The 16,902-nt window shown below is 39.5% G+C and overlaps 1 protein-coding gene across 2 annotated transcripts in view; it reads right to left on the reverse strand.

Moving 5' to 3' along the window:
• Positions 1-16,902, reverse strand: part of CPAP (centrosome assembly and centriole elongation protein) — a 36,292-nt gene that overhangs the window by 18,660 nt on the left and 730 nt on the right. Inside the window, exons 2-5 of one of the 2 annotated variants that reach the window (XM_070749762.1) lie at positions 12,447-12,869; positions 9,201-9,324; positions 6,885-7,169; positions 4,338-4,476 (exon numbers count right to left, since the gene is read on the reverse strand). In XM_070749762.1, the coding sequence (XP_070605863.1) occupies positions 4,338-4,476; positions 6,885-7,169; positions 9,201-9,324; positions 12,447-12,869 (971 nt within the window). Of the gene's footprint in view, positions 1-4,337; positions 4,477-6,884; positions 7,170-9,200; positions 9,325-12,446; positions 12,892-16,902 lie in introns of both variants that reach the window. The other variant, XM_070749763.1, reaches the window with a different exon arrangement.

Here is a 16,902-nt window from a genome sequence, read left to right on the forward strand (position 1 = left end):
TATACAGGTTCCAGGATACAATCTGGGTCGAATGTGAAGTTCCCTGACGATGGGCTCCAGCAGGAGTCTGAAAGCTCAGAAGACTAAACCACCCAGTTGACCAATCCAGATTGAATCCTGTACCCAAAGCTATTGCATTTCAATACATTTTCACCTTTTGTCGTTCATATTATTCTATTACTTTCCTCTACTATATATCTATTTATTTATTTATTTTATTTATTTATTAGATTTGTATGCCTCCCCTTTCCGCCCTTTCCGCAGACTCAGGGCAGCTCACAGCAATAATAAAGACAATGTAAAAACAAATCTAATAATTTAAAAATCACTAAAAACCCCATTATTAAAAGCAAACATATACACAAACATACCATGTATAAACTATATAGGCCCAGGAGAGATGTCTCAGTTCCCCCATGCCTGATGGCAGAGGTGGGTTTTAAGAAGTTTACAAAACGCAAGGAAGAGGGGGGCAGTTCTACTTTCCGGGGGGGAGCTGGTTCCAGAGGGTCGGGGCTGCCACAGAGAAGGCTCTTCCCCTGGGTCCTGCCAAACAACATTGTTTAGTCGACGGGACCCGGAGAAGGCCAGCTCTGTGGGACCTAACCAGTCACTGGGATTCGTGCGGCAGAAGGCAGTCCCAGAGATATTCTGGTCCGATGCCATGAAGGGCTTTATAGGTCATAACCAACACTTTGAATTGTAACCGGAAACTGATTGGCAACCAATGCAGACTGCGGAGTGTTGATGTAACATGGGCATGCCTGGGGAAGCCCATGATTGCTCTCGCAGCTGCATTCTGTATGATCTGAAGTTTCCGAACACTTTTCAAAGGTAGCCCCATGTAGAGAACGTTACAGTAGTCGAACCTCGAGGTGATGAGGGCATGAGTGACTGTGAGCAGTGAGTCCCGGTCCAGATAGGGCCACAACTGGTGCACCAGGCGACTATTCTTGCCCTGATATTTACTACAGAGATGGTTTGAAATTTCAGAATGGATATAAGCCGAGGTGGCGCAGGGGGTAGATTGCAGTACTGCAAGCCACTAAAGCTGACTGCTAGATCTGCAGGTCAGCGGTTCAAATCTCATCACCGGATCAAGATGGATTCAGCCTTCCATCCTTCCGAGGTGGGTAAAATGAGGATCTGGATTGTGGGGGCAATATGCTGATTCTGTTAAAAAGTGCTATTGCTAACATGTTGTAAGCCACCCTGAGACTAAGGAGAAGGGCAGCATAAAAAAATCAAATAAATAAATAAGGATTCTGGAGTCACCTAGCAAATATTCAAAATAATAGTACTGAGGTTTTTAATAATAGTATTCAATTTCTCCCCAACATTTTTATAGACTAAATTTTAATAAGGTTATCCTTCTGACATTCTGCTTTTTAAAAGTTTTATATTCCTGCAGGTGACAATGAATCATCCAGGTCCTGGTTGTCCGAAAATTGTTTTTCAAAAGAAAACATTCCAAAAGCTTTCTCCGTTCTGGCTGAATAATAATAATAATAATAATAATAATAATAATAATAATAATAATAATAATAATAATAATAATAATAATATAATAATAATAATAATAATAATAATAATTTTTTTTTTTTTTTTAAATGGTAGTTCTGGCACAAGTTCCAGTGGATCATCTGTGCCACAGCATCATGACTGACTACAAGCAAAGACATGATGCTGTGGCACAGATGATCCACTGGAACTTGTGCTGGAACTACCATTTGCCAGTGGCAAAGAACTGGTGGGATCATAAGCCCGAAAAGTGGTCGAAAATGAGCAAGCAAAACTACTGTGGGACTTTCGACTTGACTTCAGACTGACCGAATTCTGAAGCATAACACACCAGACATTGTGATTGTGGAGAAAAAGAAAGTATGGATCATTGACATTGCAATCCCAGGAGACAACAGAATTGAGGAGAAGCAGCTAGAGAAATTAGTGAAATACAAAGATCTAAAAATCGAGCTGCAACGACTCTGGCATAAGCCCGTGAAAGTGGTCCCAGTGGTCCTTGGCATGCTGGGCGTAGTGCCAAACGATCTCAGCGGACATTTGAAAACCATCGGAATTGACAAAATCTCCATCTGTCAATTGCAAAAGGCCATTTTACAGGGATCGGCAAACATAATTCGCTGCTACATCATGCAGTCCTAGGTGCTTGGGAAGCGCCCGACTGGTGATGAAATACGAAATCCAGCATAGTGATCTCGTTTGCTGTGTTATACTGACATAATAATAATAATAATAATAATAATAATAATAATAATAATAACTTATTAGATTTGTATGCCGCCCCTCTCCGAAGAAGAATGGTGAGGAATAGAAAGGTTTACATTTTTAGCAGTCATCTGGTCATTAGCACTTTGAAGGTTGGTTATTGGCTCTCTGAGATTTGTTGAAACCATTTTGGGTTTTATCTATACACTCAAGATCACTTGCATCATAGGGCAAATGGGTATGGACCTTCTTGGGACTGCTGAAAGGAGTGTGTTGTAGTCAACAATTCTCAGAGAACTAATGACCAACCTTCAGACTTCTAATGACCAGATGGCTGCTTAGGAATATAAATCCTTCCATTGCCCAACATTCAGCCAGAACTGAAGAATCTTCTTGGATGAAAAGCGAAACGTTGTCAACGAAAAAACAAGAAAGCCCAGCTGTCTTTTGAAAAGCATCTTTGGGATTCCTGCAGACGGACCCACTGGAATTTTCTTCCGGGCAAATAATTTTGTTACTGCCATTCTATCAGCTTCAACTAAAATAAATATAATCAAAATTGCATTCAGTTTTGGTCACCACGATGCAAAAAGGATATTGAGACTCTAGAAAAAGTGCAGAGAAGAGCAACAAAGATGATTAGAGGACTGAAGGCTAAAACGTATGAAGAACAGTTGCAAGAACTGGGCATGGCTAGTTTAATGAAAAGAAGGACCAGGGGAGACACGATAGCAGTCTTCCAGTATCTCAGGGGTTGCCACAAAGAAGGAGTCAACCTATTCTCCAAAGCACTTGAACAAGAAGCAATGGATAGAAACTAAACAAGGAGGGAAGTAACTTAGAACTAAGGAGAAAATTCCTGACAGTCAGAATGGTTGATCAGTGGAACAGCTTACCTCCAGAAGTTGTGAATGCCCCAACACTGGACGTTTTTAAGCAGATGTTGGATAACCATCTGTCTGAAGTAGTGTAGGGTTTCCTGCCTAAGCAGGGGGTTGGACTAATAATAACAACAACAACAATAACAGAGTTGAAAGGGACCTTGGAGGTCTTCTAGTCACTAGAAGACCTCCAAGGTCCCTTTCAACTCTGTTATTGTTGTTGTTGTTATTATTATTATAAAATTCATAAGCTTAATTGCTTTTACATTTTTTATCAGCCTTTGCAATACAGTGCTCCCTTGATTTTTGCGGGTTCGAACTTCGCGAATAGCCTATACAGTGTTCCCTCGATTTCCGCGGGGGATGCGTTCCGAGACTGCCCGCGAAAGTTGAATTTCCGCGAAGTAGAGATGCGGAAGTAAATACACCATTTTTGGCTATGGACAGTATCACAAGCCTTCCCTTAACACTTTAAACCCCTAAATTACCATTTCCCATTCCCTTAACAATAATTTACTCACCATTATTACTGGTACTCACCATTAAATAAGACACTTAGTGATCCTGATATTTATAAACATAATTATTTATTAACAATAATTAATTTTTTTTGTTATTTATTTGGAAATATTATTAGCTTGGCGATGACGTATGATGTCATCAGGCGGGAAAAACCATGGTATAGAAAAAAAAAACCGCGAAGTATTTTTAAATTATTTTTTTTTAAACCGTGGTATAGGCTATTCGCAAAGTTCGAACCCGCGAAAATTGAGGGAACACTGTACCACGGTTTTTCAAAAAATATTAATTAAAAAATGCTTCACGGTTTTTTTCCTATACCATGGTTTTTCCCACCCAATCATGTCATACGTCATCGCCAAACTAATAATTTTTGCAAATAAATAACAAAAAAAAAATTATTGTTAATAAATGATTATGTTTATAAATATCAGGATCACTAAGGGTCATATTCAATGGTGAGTACCAATAATAATGGTGAGTAAATGGTTGCTAAGGGAATGGGAAATGGTAATTTAGGGGTTTAAAGTGTTAAGGGAAGGCTTGTGATACTGTCCATAGCCAAAAATGGTGTATTTACTTCCGCATCTCTACTTCGCGGAAATTCGACTTTCGCAGGCGGTCTCGGAACGTATCCCCCGCGGAAATCGAGGGAACACTGTATTGCACTTTTTGGCAGCACTTGTAATACGGCGCTTTTACTTTTTTTACCTTTCTTCTTCATTAACAGCTTCTGAACACTTCCCTGCAGTCCAATTTTTAGAGGCTTCCTTGTTCCTTTCATCTTCCGAATCACTATCTCCTTCTATATTTCCTTGAAGACTTTGTTCTGGAGATTGTTTAGTTCTACCTTCAAAAGTAAAAGTCATGCAAAGCTATTTCCCATTGTCTTTTTATGCACAAAAATATTTTTTGGACAATTTCTTGTCAAGAAAGCAGTGAGGTTGCCCTTATAGCCAATATCTGGATTTTTCTCTCTTCTAGCTTTTGTTAAAATTTACATTATTATTATTATTACTATTATTATTTATTAAATTTGTATGCCGCCCCTCTCGGTAGACTCGGGGTGGCTCACAGCAATAGTAAAAAACAATGTACAATACAAATCTAATATTTAAAAATCTGAAAACCTATAATTTAAAAAACATACACACAACATACCATACATAAACTATATAGGCCTGGGGAAGATGTCTCAGTTCCCCCATGCCTGACGGCAGAGGAGTTTACGAAAAGCAAGGAGGGTGGTGGCAATCCTAATCTCCGGGGGTAGCTGGTTCCAGAGGGTTGGGGCCGCCACAGAGAAGGCTCTTCCCTTGGGTTCTGCCAGACGACATTGTTTAGTCGACGGAACCTGAAGGCCAACTCTGTGGGACCTAACTGGTCGCTGGGATTTGTGTGGCAGAAGGCGGTCCCGGAGATATTCTGGTCCGATGCTATAAAGAGCTTTATAGGTCATAACCAACACTTTGAATTGTGACCGGAAACTGATAGGCAACCAATGCAGATTGCGGAGTGTTGGTGAAACATGGGCATACCTAGGGAAGCCCATGATTGCTCTCGCAGCTGCATTCTGCACGATCTGAAGTTTCCGAACACTTTTCAAAGGTAGCCCCATGTAGAGAACGTTACAGTAGTCGAACCTCGAGGTGATGAGGGCATGAGTGACTGTGAGCAGTGAGTCCCGGTCCAGATAGGGCCACAACTGGTGCACCAGGCGAACCTGGGCAAATGCCACCGTCGCCACAGCTGAAAGATGGTTCTATAATGTAAGCTGTGGATCAAGGAGGACGCCCAACTTGCGGACCCTCTCTGAGGGGGTTAGTAATTCCCCCCCCAGGGTAATGGATGGACAGATGGAATTGTCCTTCGGAGGCAAAACCCACAGCCACGGGTTTTTTATTTTCCTTAGAAAAGAAATCTAACCACAGGAACAAGATGAGTAACGTATGACTTAGCAATACATAATAAAATATTCATTGAAACCCTGTCAGAGGGTAAATGACAGGATTTACAATTTTAACATATCATAGCAGAACTTATTGAAAAGATTGAAAAACAAATTGAGAGCCAGTTTGGTGTAGTGGTTAAGGAATCACGCTAATAACTGCCTTAGACACATAGCCAATTAGATGACCTTGCTCAAGCCATTTCTGTAAAACTTTGCAAGAAAATTCTGCAGGCTTGCCCAGACGATCCTCAAGAATCAGACATGATCAAAGGGGAGGGGGGGAAAGAAATAAAAATTGTAAAAATATTTTTTTCAATAACTGGGATAAATAAAAATAGAAACATAGAAGATTGACGGCAGAAAAAGACTTCATGGTCCATCTAGTCTACCTTTATACTATTTCTTGTATTTTATCTTAGGATGGATATATATTTATCCCAAGCATGTTTAAATTCAGTTACTATGGATTTATCAAACACGTCTGCTGGAAGTTTGTTCCAAGGATCTACTACTCTTTCAGTAAAATAATATTTTCTCACGTTATTTCTAATCTTTCCCCCAACTAACCTCAGATTGTGTCCCCTTGTTCTTGTGTTCACTTTCCCATTAAAAACACTTCCCTCCTGAACCTTATTTAACCCTTTAACATATTTAAATGTTTCGATCATGTCCCCCCTTTCCCTTCTGTCCTCCAGACTATACAGATTGAGTTCATTAAGTCTTTCCTGATAAGTTTTATGCTTTTATTTTTGTATTACTAGATTTTTTAAAAAGAATAATTCTTTCCCAAACTAAATCAAAGGTAACTTTTCTAGTATATCCCAGCATCAATTTTTCATACGAAAAACTGTAATGATGGAGGTTTCATATTTTTCAACTCTTATGTTATATATAGCCACACGTCCTAAGCAGCCATAATTGCTTGTTTTTAGAAAATCATCCTCAGGATTTGGAATACATTTCCTTAAAAAAGATAAAATGAATTGTTATCATAAATCTGAATATCTCGGAAGCCCCAAGGCTACCATATCTCCCCATCTAGCTCCAACCAATATAGAGAAAGATATGGAAGCTATTTCCTTCTGCTGAATTTTGTAAAGACTTTGAAATAAAGAAAAGATTCTCACTGGCCTGAACTCTCAGTGCAAAACCTGGAAAAATTTTCATTTTTTGCAAGATCAAGAGAGAAAATCGTAATCTCTAATGGTAACCAAATTTCTGTATCATTACAAATATTATATCAATAACGCTAGGTTGGCCAGTGTTAGACATACATGTATTTTTGGTTAGGATAAGGTTTGCTTTACCTGAAATAGTCTTTTGGTCTTCACATTTCAATTCATTGCTTCCTTCCAAGTAAATGTCTAAAGGCTGCTTCTTATAAAAAGGGTCTGAAGAATGATTTTTCTTCAATATTTGGTTATTATTGAAATATTGTAAATAATCTCTTGGGTCCGCAGGAGAAGAAACATGAGGTGTACTGTCCCAATCACTGTTGCCTCTACTGGGACATTGTGGAAAATAAGAGACAGGAGACAAAGAACCCGATCCAGCATAGTTCTCGGTTCCATCATCTTTGGTTGCAGGAGAGACTTTCATTTAAACACAAAATAACAGATTCAATTCAATTTATTAGATTTGTATGCCGCCCCTCTCCGTAGACTAGGGGCAGCTCACAACAATAATAACACAATATATAACAAATCTAATGATTAAAAGTCATTAAAAAACCCTTATTAAAAAGAAAACATACACACAAACATACCATACATAAACTGTATAGGCCCGGGGGAGATGTCTCAGTTCCCCCATGCCTGGCGGCAGAGGTGGGTCTTAAGAAGTTTACGAAAGACAAGGAGGGTGGGAGCAATTCTAATCTCAGGGGGGAGCTGGTTCCAGAGGGTCGGGGCCGCCACAGAGAAGGCTCTTCCCCTGGGTCCTGCCAGACATTGTTTAGTCGATGGGACCCGGAGAAGGCCAACTCTGTGGGACTTAACTGGTCGCTGAAATTCGTGTGGCAGAAGGTGGTCTCGGAGATATTAAACTGATTTGTGGAAAACTGGACATTCACCTTTTTCATTCCTTTCTGCATGTGCTATTTATTATCAAGGAAAGCCTGAAGCGCTTAATACTTTGCAATTTTATATATTACATATTTTGTACTAAGTGTATAGTTAGAGAGGGCTGAGAATTTTTTGCATTTTTATTCATGTGTCTCTTACCCTTATTTTTAAAAAAATATTTTCAAAAATACAAGTGTACCATTTTCCTATAGTCAAAACTAATATTGGATCATATGAATCATATTTATTTCAGAATTCTGAAACAGCTCATTTATTTGGATTTACAAAGCTTCATAAGTCGTTTTAGAACCTACTTAGTGTATAAAATGGGTGTCAAATTTTCCACACCTATTTAAAAAGAACATATACAAGTAGTCCTTGACTAATGACCATGTAAAGTTACAGTGGGCTTGGAAAAAGGGACTTATGACCTGTATTTGTACTTAATGACTATCGCACGTGATTGCAATTTGAGTGCTTGCAATTGGCTCACATTTATGACAGGTTGCACCTTCCTGCTATCAATTAATAATCACAATTTGCAATTTTTTTTTGCTGGCAAAAAATTCCACCCATTGGGGATGTTGGAGTCATTTAATAGCCTTATGATTCACTTAACGACATGGTTTTCTTAAAAACTGTGTAATTGTAAAAATTGTCATAAAATCAGATCCAACTCAAGTTACAGTCATGACTTACAAAAAAAATTCTGCTCCCAGTTTTGGACATAAGTCAAGGACTGTGATTTTATAAGAAGGGTATGTTTTAATAAACTGAATTCTATGCATGAATTACAATCGGAACATTCAAATTTCTAGAATTTGTTATGTTTAAAACAGGACGCTATAGGTCTTAATAGCAGCAGCCGCAAAATGTCTTTCTAATCATCGTGTTGGAGAAGGGTCATAGGATGCTTAAGCAATTATATAGTAAAAAGAGAATTATGTCACATACAGTGGTACCTCTACTTACGAACTTAATTTGTTCTGTGACCAGGTTCTTAGGTAGAAAAGTTTGTAAGAAGCAGCAATTTTTCCCATAGGAATCAATGTAAAAGCAAATAATGCGTACATTTGGGGAAACCACAGGGAAGGTGGAGGCCCTGTTTCCTCCCAGGAGATTCCTAGAGAGGCCCCATGGAGGCTTCTCCCCGCCTTTTCCATCCCTGTTTCCTCCCAGGAGATTCCTAGAGAGGCCCCGCAGAGGTTTCTCCCTGCCCTTTCCGGTTACAGTTTCGGAGGGTCGGATTTGTAAATGGAAAATGGTTCTTGAGAAGAGGCAAAAAATCTTGATTTTTTTCTTATGCAGAAAATTCATAAGTAGAGGCGTTCTTAGGTAGAGGTACCACTGTATTTATACACTAATAAGGATGGCTGGGGGAAAAAAGTGTTCAGCATCCATCTTCCAAAAATCTTTAGCAATATTCATATATTTCAATTTAGATGGTTAGTGATTAGCTAGGTAGCAATAAAAGTAGATTTTATCAGCTATCTCAAAACACATAAAAGCATATGTAACAATCAATGTCTACTAAAGATTTTAAAATTAAGTCACACTCACCAATGTGTTCTTGCTGATCCGCAACCAGCAAAAGTAAGTTTTGTTGCTCTTCTGTTAATCTCTGAATTTGTTCCATTTGCTGCCTTCTCAGAATCTCCTTCTTGTGGTGTTGCAGTTCTTTGAGCTTTTGAGTATAATTAGGCAGATTTATTCTTAGATCTTATGCATTAGACTAATTGCTAATTACCTAATGCGGTCAAGTGAAACGGTTTTCAGAAAACAAAGAATATACAGTGATACCTTGTCTTACAAACTTAATTGGTTCCGGGACGAGGTTCTTAAGGTGAAAAGTTTGTAAGACGAAACAATGTTTCCCATAGGAATCAATGGAAAAGCGATTAATGCGTGCAAGCCCAATATTCACCCCTTTTGCCAGCCGAAGCGCCCATTTTTGTGCTGCTGGGATTCCCCTGAGGCTTCCCTCCATGGGAAACCCCACCTCCGGACTTCTGTGTTTTTGCGATGCTGCAGGGAATTCCAGCAGGGGAATCCCAGCATCGCAAAAATGAGCGCTTTGCTGGCAACGGAAATCCGGAGGTGGGGTTTCCCAGCAAAGGCTCCCCTCCATGGGAAACCCCACCTCCAGACTTCAGTGTGTTTGTGATGCTGCAGGGGAATCCCAGCAGCGCAAAAACGGGCGCTTCGCTGGCAACGGAAGTCCAGAGGTGGGGTTTCCCAGTGAGGGCAGCATCGCAAAAACACCGAAGTCCTCGAAACCCCACCTCTAGACCTCTGTGTTTTTGCACTGCTACGATTTCACTGAGGCTCCCCTCACTGGGAAACCCCACCTCCGGACTTCCGTTGCCAGCAAAGCGCCCGTTTTTGCGCTGCTGTGATTTTCCTGCAGCATCACAAACACACGGAAGTCCGGAGGTGGGGTTTCCCATGGAGGGGAGCCTCAGGGGAATCCCAGCAGCGTAAAAACGGGTGCTTCGCTGGCAACGGAAGTCTAGAGGTGGGGCATCCCAGTGGCGGCAGTGGGTTTGTAAAGTAAAAATAGTTTGTAAGAACAGGCAAAAAAATCTTAAACCCCGGGTTTGTATCTCAAAAAGTTTGTATGATGAGGGGTTTGTAAGACGAGGTATCACTGTACTTTAAAAGCATTTCTAGCATTGAAGGCTAAGCACAACTACCACCTGACTCTTGCAATTTGTAGAGTCTAGCATTAAAAACATGTGAGAAAATATGGTTGATAAGTACCAGACTGGAATTCAAATGAAACTATAGCATTTCTCCTCCGATTTGGCAAGAGTAGAGAAATCATAACAACACATAAAGAAGTGGGTTCATGAACATTTCCTTGGCAAAAGGATAAGGCTATGTGTTCTGCTCTTTCCTACGCAGATCGGAACAAGGGGAGAATCCATGCACTGAGATTTCAAATCAAACACTTTTATATGAAAAGCAGAATTTATACAAGCAAATTCAGGTGTTTCAGTCTATTTTGGCAGCTTTCCCTGTTAAATTGGCTAAGAGATAAAGGACCGGGCAGCAGCTGAGAGTCAAAGTTAATTAACTTATTCCTTAGTGAGATAATGTCTCTTCGGTCACACATACACACTCACAACTCTCCAGGTTTTTTCCTCACACAGCTGCATCTGCTCGATGGATTTAGAAGAATAATAGCAGGTTACCAGCGAGGCATTTCTGAAACCCCGGATCTAGGACTGCCACCATTACGAACATTGGAACTCCATACCCCTTTACCCAGAAATCCACCTTTATATACTGTCTGGGTGTGGCCAACTGTTTCCTAGAGATATAACTGTCTAGACTTTCTTTCTTAGACTCACCCTCTGAACTTTTTCCCATAAAGATATTCCTGTCTGCTTCGTGACCTTCTGACCTGGGCATCTAATAGGGGCTCCTCTTCCATGTCCCCCTCCTCCTCTGACTCAGACATTTTATTTATTTATTTATTTATTTATTTATTTATTTATTTGATTTGATTTCATTTGATTTGTATGCCGCCCCTCTCCGTAGACTCGGGGCGGCTCACAATACAATAAAACAGTTCATGACAAATCTAATAATTTACAATTTAAAATATTTTAAAAACCCCATTATTAAGAAGACATACATACAAACATACCATACATAAATTATATAGGCCCGGGGAAAATATCTCAGTTCCCCCATGCTTGAGGACAAAGGTGGGTTTTGAGAGGTTTACGAAAGGCAAGGAGGGTAGGGGCAGTTCTAATCTCTGGGGGGGAGCTGGTTCCAGAGAGCCGGGGCCGCCACGGAGAAGGCTCTTCCCTGGGGGCCCGCCAACCGACATTGTTTAGTTGACGGGACCCGGAGAAGGCCCACTCTGTGGGACCTAATCGGTCGCTGGGATTTGTGCAGCAGAAGGCGGTCTAGGAGATATTCTGGTCTGATGCCATGAAGATGACATTACCATCATTGGGGTTTCTACAGTCTCTGGAGGTTCCTCAGATTTTTCAGGTTCCAACTCTCCCTCACTCTCAATATCTGACTCAGCTGTCAACAACACTGGCCTAGGGTACCAAGACGGACCCGGTTCATCCTCCTAAGAATCTGTGACTAACTGACCCGGTCACTCACAACACTATGTACAATGATACCTTGTCTTACAAACTTAATTGGTTCTGGGACGAGGTTCTTAAGGTGAAAAGTTTATAAGACGAAACAACATTTCCCATAGGAATCAATGGAAAAGCAATTAATGCGTGCAAGCCCAAAATTCACCCCTTTTGCCAGCCAAAGCACCCGTTTTTACACTGCTGGGATTCCCCTGAGGTTCCCCTCCATGAGAAACCCCACCTCCGGACTTCTGTGTTTTTGCAATGCTGCAATTTCACTGAGGCTCCCCTCGCTGGGAAACCCCACCTCCAGACTTCCGTTGCCAGCAAAGCACCTGTTTTTGCGCTGCTGGGATTTCCATGCTGGTATTCCCCTGCAACATCGCAAAAACACAGAAGTCCAGAGGTGGCGTTTCCCATGGAGGGGAGCTCAGGGGAATCCCAGCAGCGCAGAAATGGGTGCTTTGCTGGCAATGGAAGTCCGGAGGTGGTACATCGCAGTGGTGGCGGTGGGTTTGTAAGGTGAAAATAGTTTGTAAGAAGAGGCAAAAAAATCTTAAACCCCGGGTTTGTACTTTGAAAAGTTTGTATGACGAGGCGTTTGCAAGACGAGGTATCACTGTACTCAGTTTTCACAAGGAAGAATATTTTTAATCTATCTAAAAACATACATAGTCATCTTGGTGTTTTCTTTTTTTACCTGCTCCAACTTTTGTAAGAGTAATTCAGTACAGCATCCTTCATCCAGATCATCTAATTCATCAAAATCAGGCTTAGTTTCAGTGGCGGTCCATTGAGCTGGGACATCTTTAACCATTAAGGTTTGCTCCCTGTTAGAAGCTGAAGTTGCAAAAAGTGTCTTGGGGGAATCCATTTGTTCCTCAAAAGAACTTTTAAGGTCCAGTGTTTGCACTTTGCGTGTAATGTCTTCACTTGGAGAAATGCTACTCGATCGGTGTACCCAATTAACACCTCGATCCAATGAAACATTTTCAGTGCTGATTGTTCTGGTGGATTTCAAACCAGGGAAAGCAGGACTTAGTATGACTCCAGCACGGGCAGCGTTGGACATCCAGTGCGAAACCAAATTTTCTTCCCAATTCGTATCTGTGGAAGTGGCCATCTGGAAAAGTAAAAAGTCCAACCTGAAATATTTATTTATTTATTTAGTTATCAGATTTGTATGCCGCCCCTCTCCGCAGACTCGGGGCGGCTCACAGCAATAATAATACAATGTAAACAAATCTAATATTTAATTTAATTTAAAAACCCCAATCATACATACTAGCATACCATGCATAAATTTTATAAGCCTAGGGGGAGGGAAAGTGTCAATTCCCCCATGCCTGACGACAGAGGTGGGTTTTAAGGAGCTTACGAAAGGCTAGGAGGGTGGGGGCAACTCTGATATCTGGGGGGAGTTGGTTCCAAAGGGTCGGGGCCGCCACAGAGAAGGCTCTTCCCCTGGGTCCCGTCAAACGACATTGTTTAATAATCTTATTGCTGGAGAAGTCTGAGAAAGCCGATGCCTCACTTTCAGTTCCTGAACAATTTTAAAAAGAAAACAAAAACATAATTCACATACAGTTGGTGCTTGTCTTATGATGGCAATTGAGACTGGAATTCCTGTCATTAAGTGATGGGTTTTATTTATTTATTTTATTTATTTATTCGATTTTTATGCCGCCCTTCTCCTTAGACTCAGGGCGGCTTACAACATGTTAGCAATAGCACTCTTTTAACAGAGCTAGGCTATTGCCCCCACAATCCGGGTCCTCATTTTACCCACCTCGGAAGGATGGAAGGCTGAGTCAACCTTGAGCCGGTGATGAGATTTGAATCGCTGACCTTTAGATCTACAAGTCAGCTTCAGTGGCCTGCAGTACAGCACTCTACCTGCTGCGCCACCCCGCATAACATAATAGCAATCTCTGTAGTCCCTATTGTCATCCTCAACCAAATCCCAGAGTTGGCCTTCTCCGGGTCCCGCCGACCAAACAATGTCGTTTGGCGGGCTCCAGGGGAAGAGCCTTCTCTGTGGTGGCCCCGGCCCTCTGGAATCAACTCCCCCCAGAGATTAGAACGGCCCCCACCCTCCTTGTCTTTCGCAAATTACTCAAGACCCACCTTTATCGCCAGGCATGGGGGAACTGAGACATCCTCTCCCAGGCTTTTATATTTTATGTTTGGTATGTATGTGTTGTATGGTTTTAAATTATTGGGTTTTTAGATATGTTTTATTTTAATATTAGATTTGTTTCACTGTTATATTGTTTCTATTACTGTTGTGAGCCGTCCCGAGTCTTCGGAGAGGGGCGGCATACAAATCTAAATAATAATAATAATAATAATAATAATAATAATAATAATAATAATAATTTTTTTTAAAAAAAAAACCCGCTATAGTTAGAAAAAGTACTTGGGTCATTCTTTGACAAGTGGACCAGGTGTCCACTTGACTGATTTTTGCAGCCTTATTTGAAAAGAAACCATGAAAAAAACAACATATATGATAGAAAAAAACTGTGATCTTTCTAATGAAATAAAAATGAAAGTGATTGAAGGTGAGAAAATAGAGAGCTCTGTTTCATCACCTTCAATCATCTTCATTAGAAGGAGCATTTTTTTTCTATCTCTCTCTGTTTTCTCACCTTCAATCATCTTCATTTCAAAGTAGATTGCAACCCACAGTTGCTACTCAAAAACCAGGTCCTGTACAGACCTTCCTTAGATTAGGATAACTTGCTCACTGTCTCTCATGATTTGGACTATTGACACCCGCTGAAAACTAATTCGAAACTTAAGCTGGTTCCAGAAGCAGCAATGTGGATACTTAGGGGTGCCAGTAAGTTTGGTCCATTTAATACTATTGTATTAACATTAGTGGCAACTCAAGGCAAGGATTCTTACCTATAAAACTGGACTATCTTCAGAGCCACAAATTCCCAGCAGCTTTGCTGTATGTTTTAAAATTGGAAGAGAGGGTATTTGCTGGGTCCCTACATCCAGAAAAAGTCATTTGTAGGGACTATCAAAAAAGACCTTCTCGGTCACTGTCATACAAACATAGAAGACTGACGGCAGAAAAAGACCTCATGATCCATCTAGTCTGCCCTTATACTATTTTTTGTATTTTATCTTAGGATGGATCTATGTTTATCCCAGGCATGTTTAAATTCAGTTACTGTGGATTTACCAACCACTTCTGCTGGAAGTTTGTTCCAAGGATCTACTACTCTTTCAGTAAAATAATATTTTCTCATGTTGCTTTTGATCTTTCCCCCAACTAACTTCAGATTGTGTCCCCTTGTTCTTGTGTTAACTTTCCTATTAAAAACACTTCCCTCCTGAACCTTATTTAACCCTTTGACATATTTAAATGTTTCGATCATGTCCCCCCTTTTCCTTCTGTCCTCCAGACTATACAGATTGAGTTCATTAAGTCTTTCCTGATACATTTTATGCTTAAGACCTTCCACCATTCTTGTAGCCCGTCTTTGGACCCGTTCAATTTTGTCCTTACCTGTCCTTACCTTTCTCTTTGAAATTACATCTCCCTGAAGTCAGATTGCTTTGAATTCAATTAACTTTCTTTTTTAATAAACCTAAAGGTTCAGTGAACCTTCAAGATCTAATGTATTGTATACAAACAGGATAACTGATTATATTTGAACTGTATCCCCAGTACTTGGGATAATTAGATTATATAATTTTTTAAATTAAGTTTTAGTTCTAATACTTAAGAACCTAAGCTACTCACAATCATATAACACCAGGGGTGTCAAACTCAAGTTCTGGGGGACGGATCTGGCCTGTAGGATGCTTAGATCCAATCACACTTGCCCAATAAAGAATTCTAATCTAATCTAATCAATAAAAAATAACAGTATTGGAGTCATTCTTTGGCAAGTGGACCAATTTGCAGAATCAGTTTCATTGAAATTGAAGGTGGTCGAGTGGGGATACCTGGTCCACTTGACAAAGAATGGCCCATTTAGACATATCATTGTGCGTATTTTAACCGATCTTTTTGTAAGTAGTTATTTAATTTATATTAATATTGATAATTTATATTAATATTGTTTCCTGATTGCTTATTTGTACCCTATGACAATCATTATATGTTGTAGTTCATGATTTTTGAGTAATGTATCTTTTCTTTTATGTACACTGAGAGCATATGCACAAAGACAAATTCCTTGTGTGTCCTAACACACTTGGCCAATAAAGAAAAATCTAATGAATATACACCATATTTAGACATATCACTAGGCATATTTTAACAGATCTTTTTGTACATAGTTATTTAATTTATATTAACATTGATCATTTATATTCATATTGTTTCCTTATTGCTTATTTGTACCCCATGACAATCATTAAGTATTGCAGCTCATAAATCTTGACAAATGTATCTGTTTTTTTATGTACACTAAGAGCATATGCAGCAAAGACAAATGCCTTGTTTGTCCAATCACACTTGGCCAATAAAGAAAAATCTAATGAATAAAATACACAGTATTTAGACATACCATTATGCGTATTTTAACCGATTTTTTTGTACATAGTTATTTAATTTATATTAACATTATCATTTATATTAATATTGTTTCCCGATTGCTTATTTGTACCCCATGACAATCATTAAGTGTTGCAGCTCATAAATCTTGACAAATGTATCTTGTTTTTTTATGTACACTAAGAGCATATGCAGCAAAGACAAATGCCTTGTTCGTCCAATCACACTTGGCCAATAAAGAATTCTAATCTAATCAATAAAAGATAACAGTATTTGGGTCATTCTTTGTCATGTGGACCAATTTTCAGAATCAGTTTCATTGAAATTGAAGGTGGTCAAGTGGGGATACCTGGTCCATTTGACAAAGAATGGCCCATTTAGACATATCATTATGCATATTTTAACAGATCTTTTTGTACGTAGTTGGTTAATTTATATTAATATTGATAATTTATATTAATATTGTTTCCTGATTGCTTATTTGTACCCTATGACAATAATTAAATGTTGTAGTTCATGATTTTTGAGTAATGTATCTTTTCTTTTATGTAAGATTTAACAAAAATCTAATGAATAAAATACACAGTATTTAGACATACCATTATGTGTATTTTAACCGATCTTTTTGTAGGTAGTT

The sequence above is a fragment of the Erythrolamprus reginae genome, chromosome 4, assembly GCF_031021105.1.
Source record: "Erythrolamprus reginae isolate rEryReg1 chromosome 4, rEryReg1.hap1, whole genome shotgun sequence".
NCBI classification, from domain to species: Eukaryota; Metazoa; Chordata; class Lepidosauria; order Squamata; family Dipsadidae; genus Erythrolamprus; species Erythrolamprus reginae.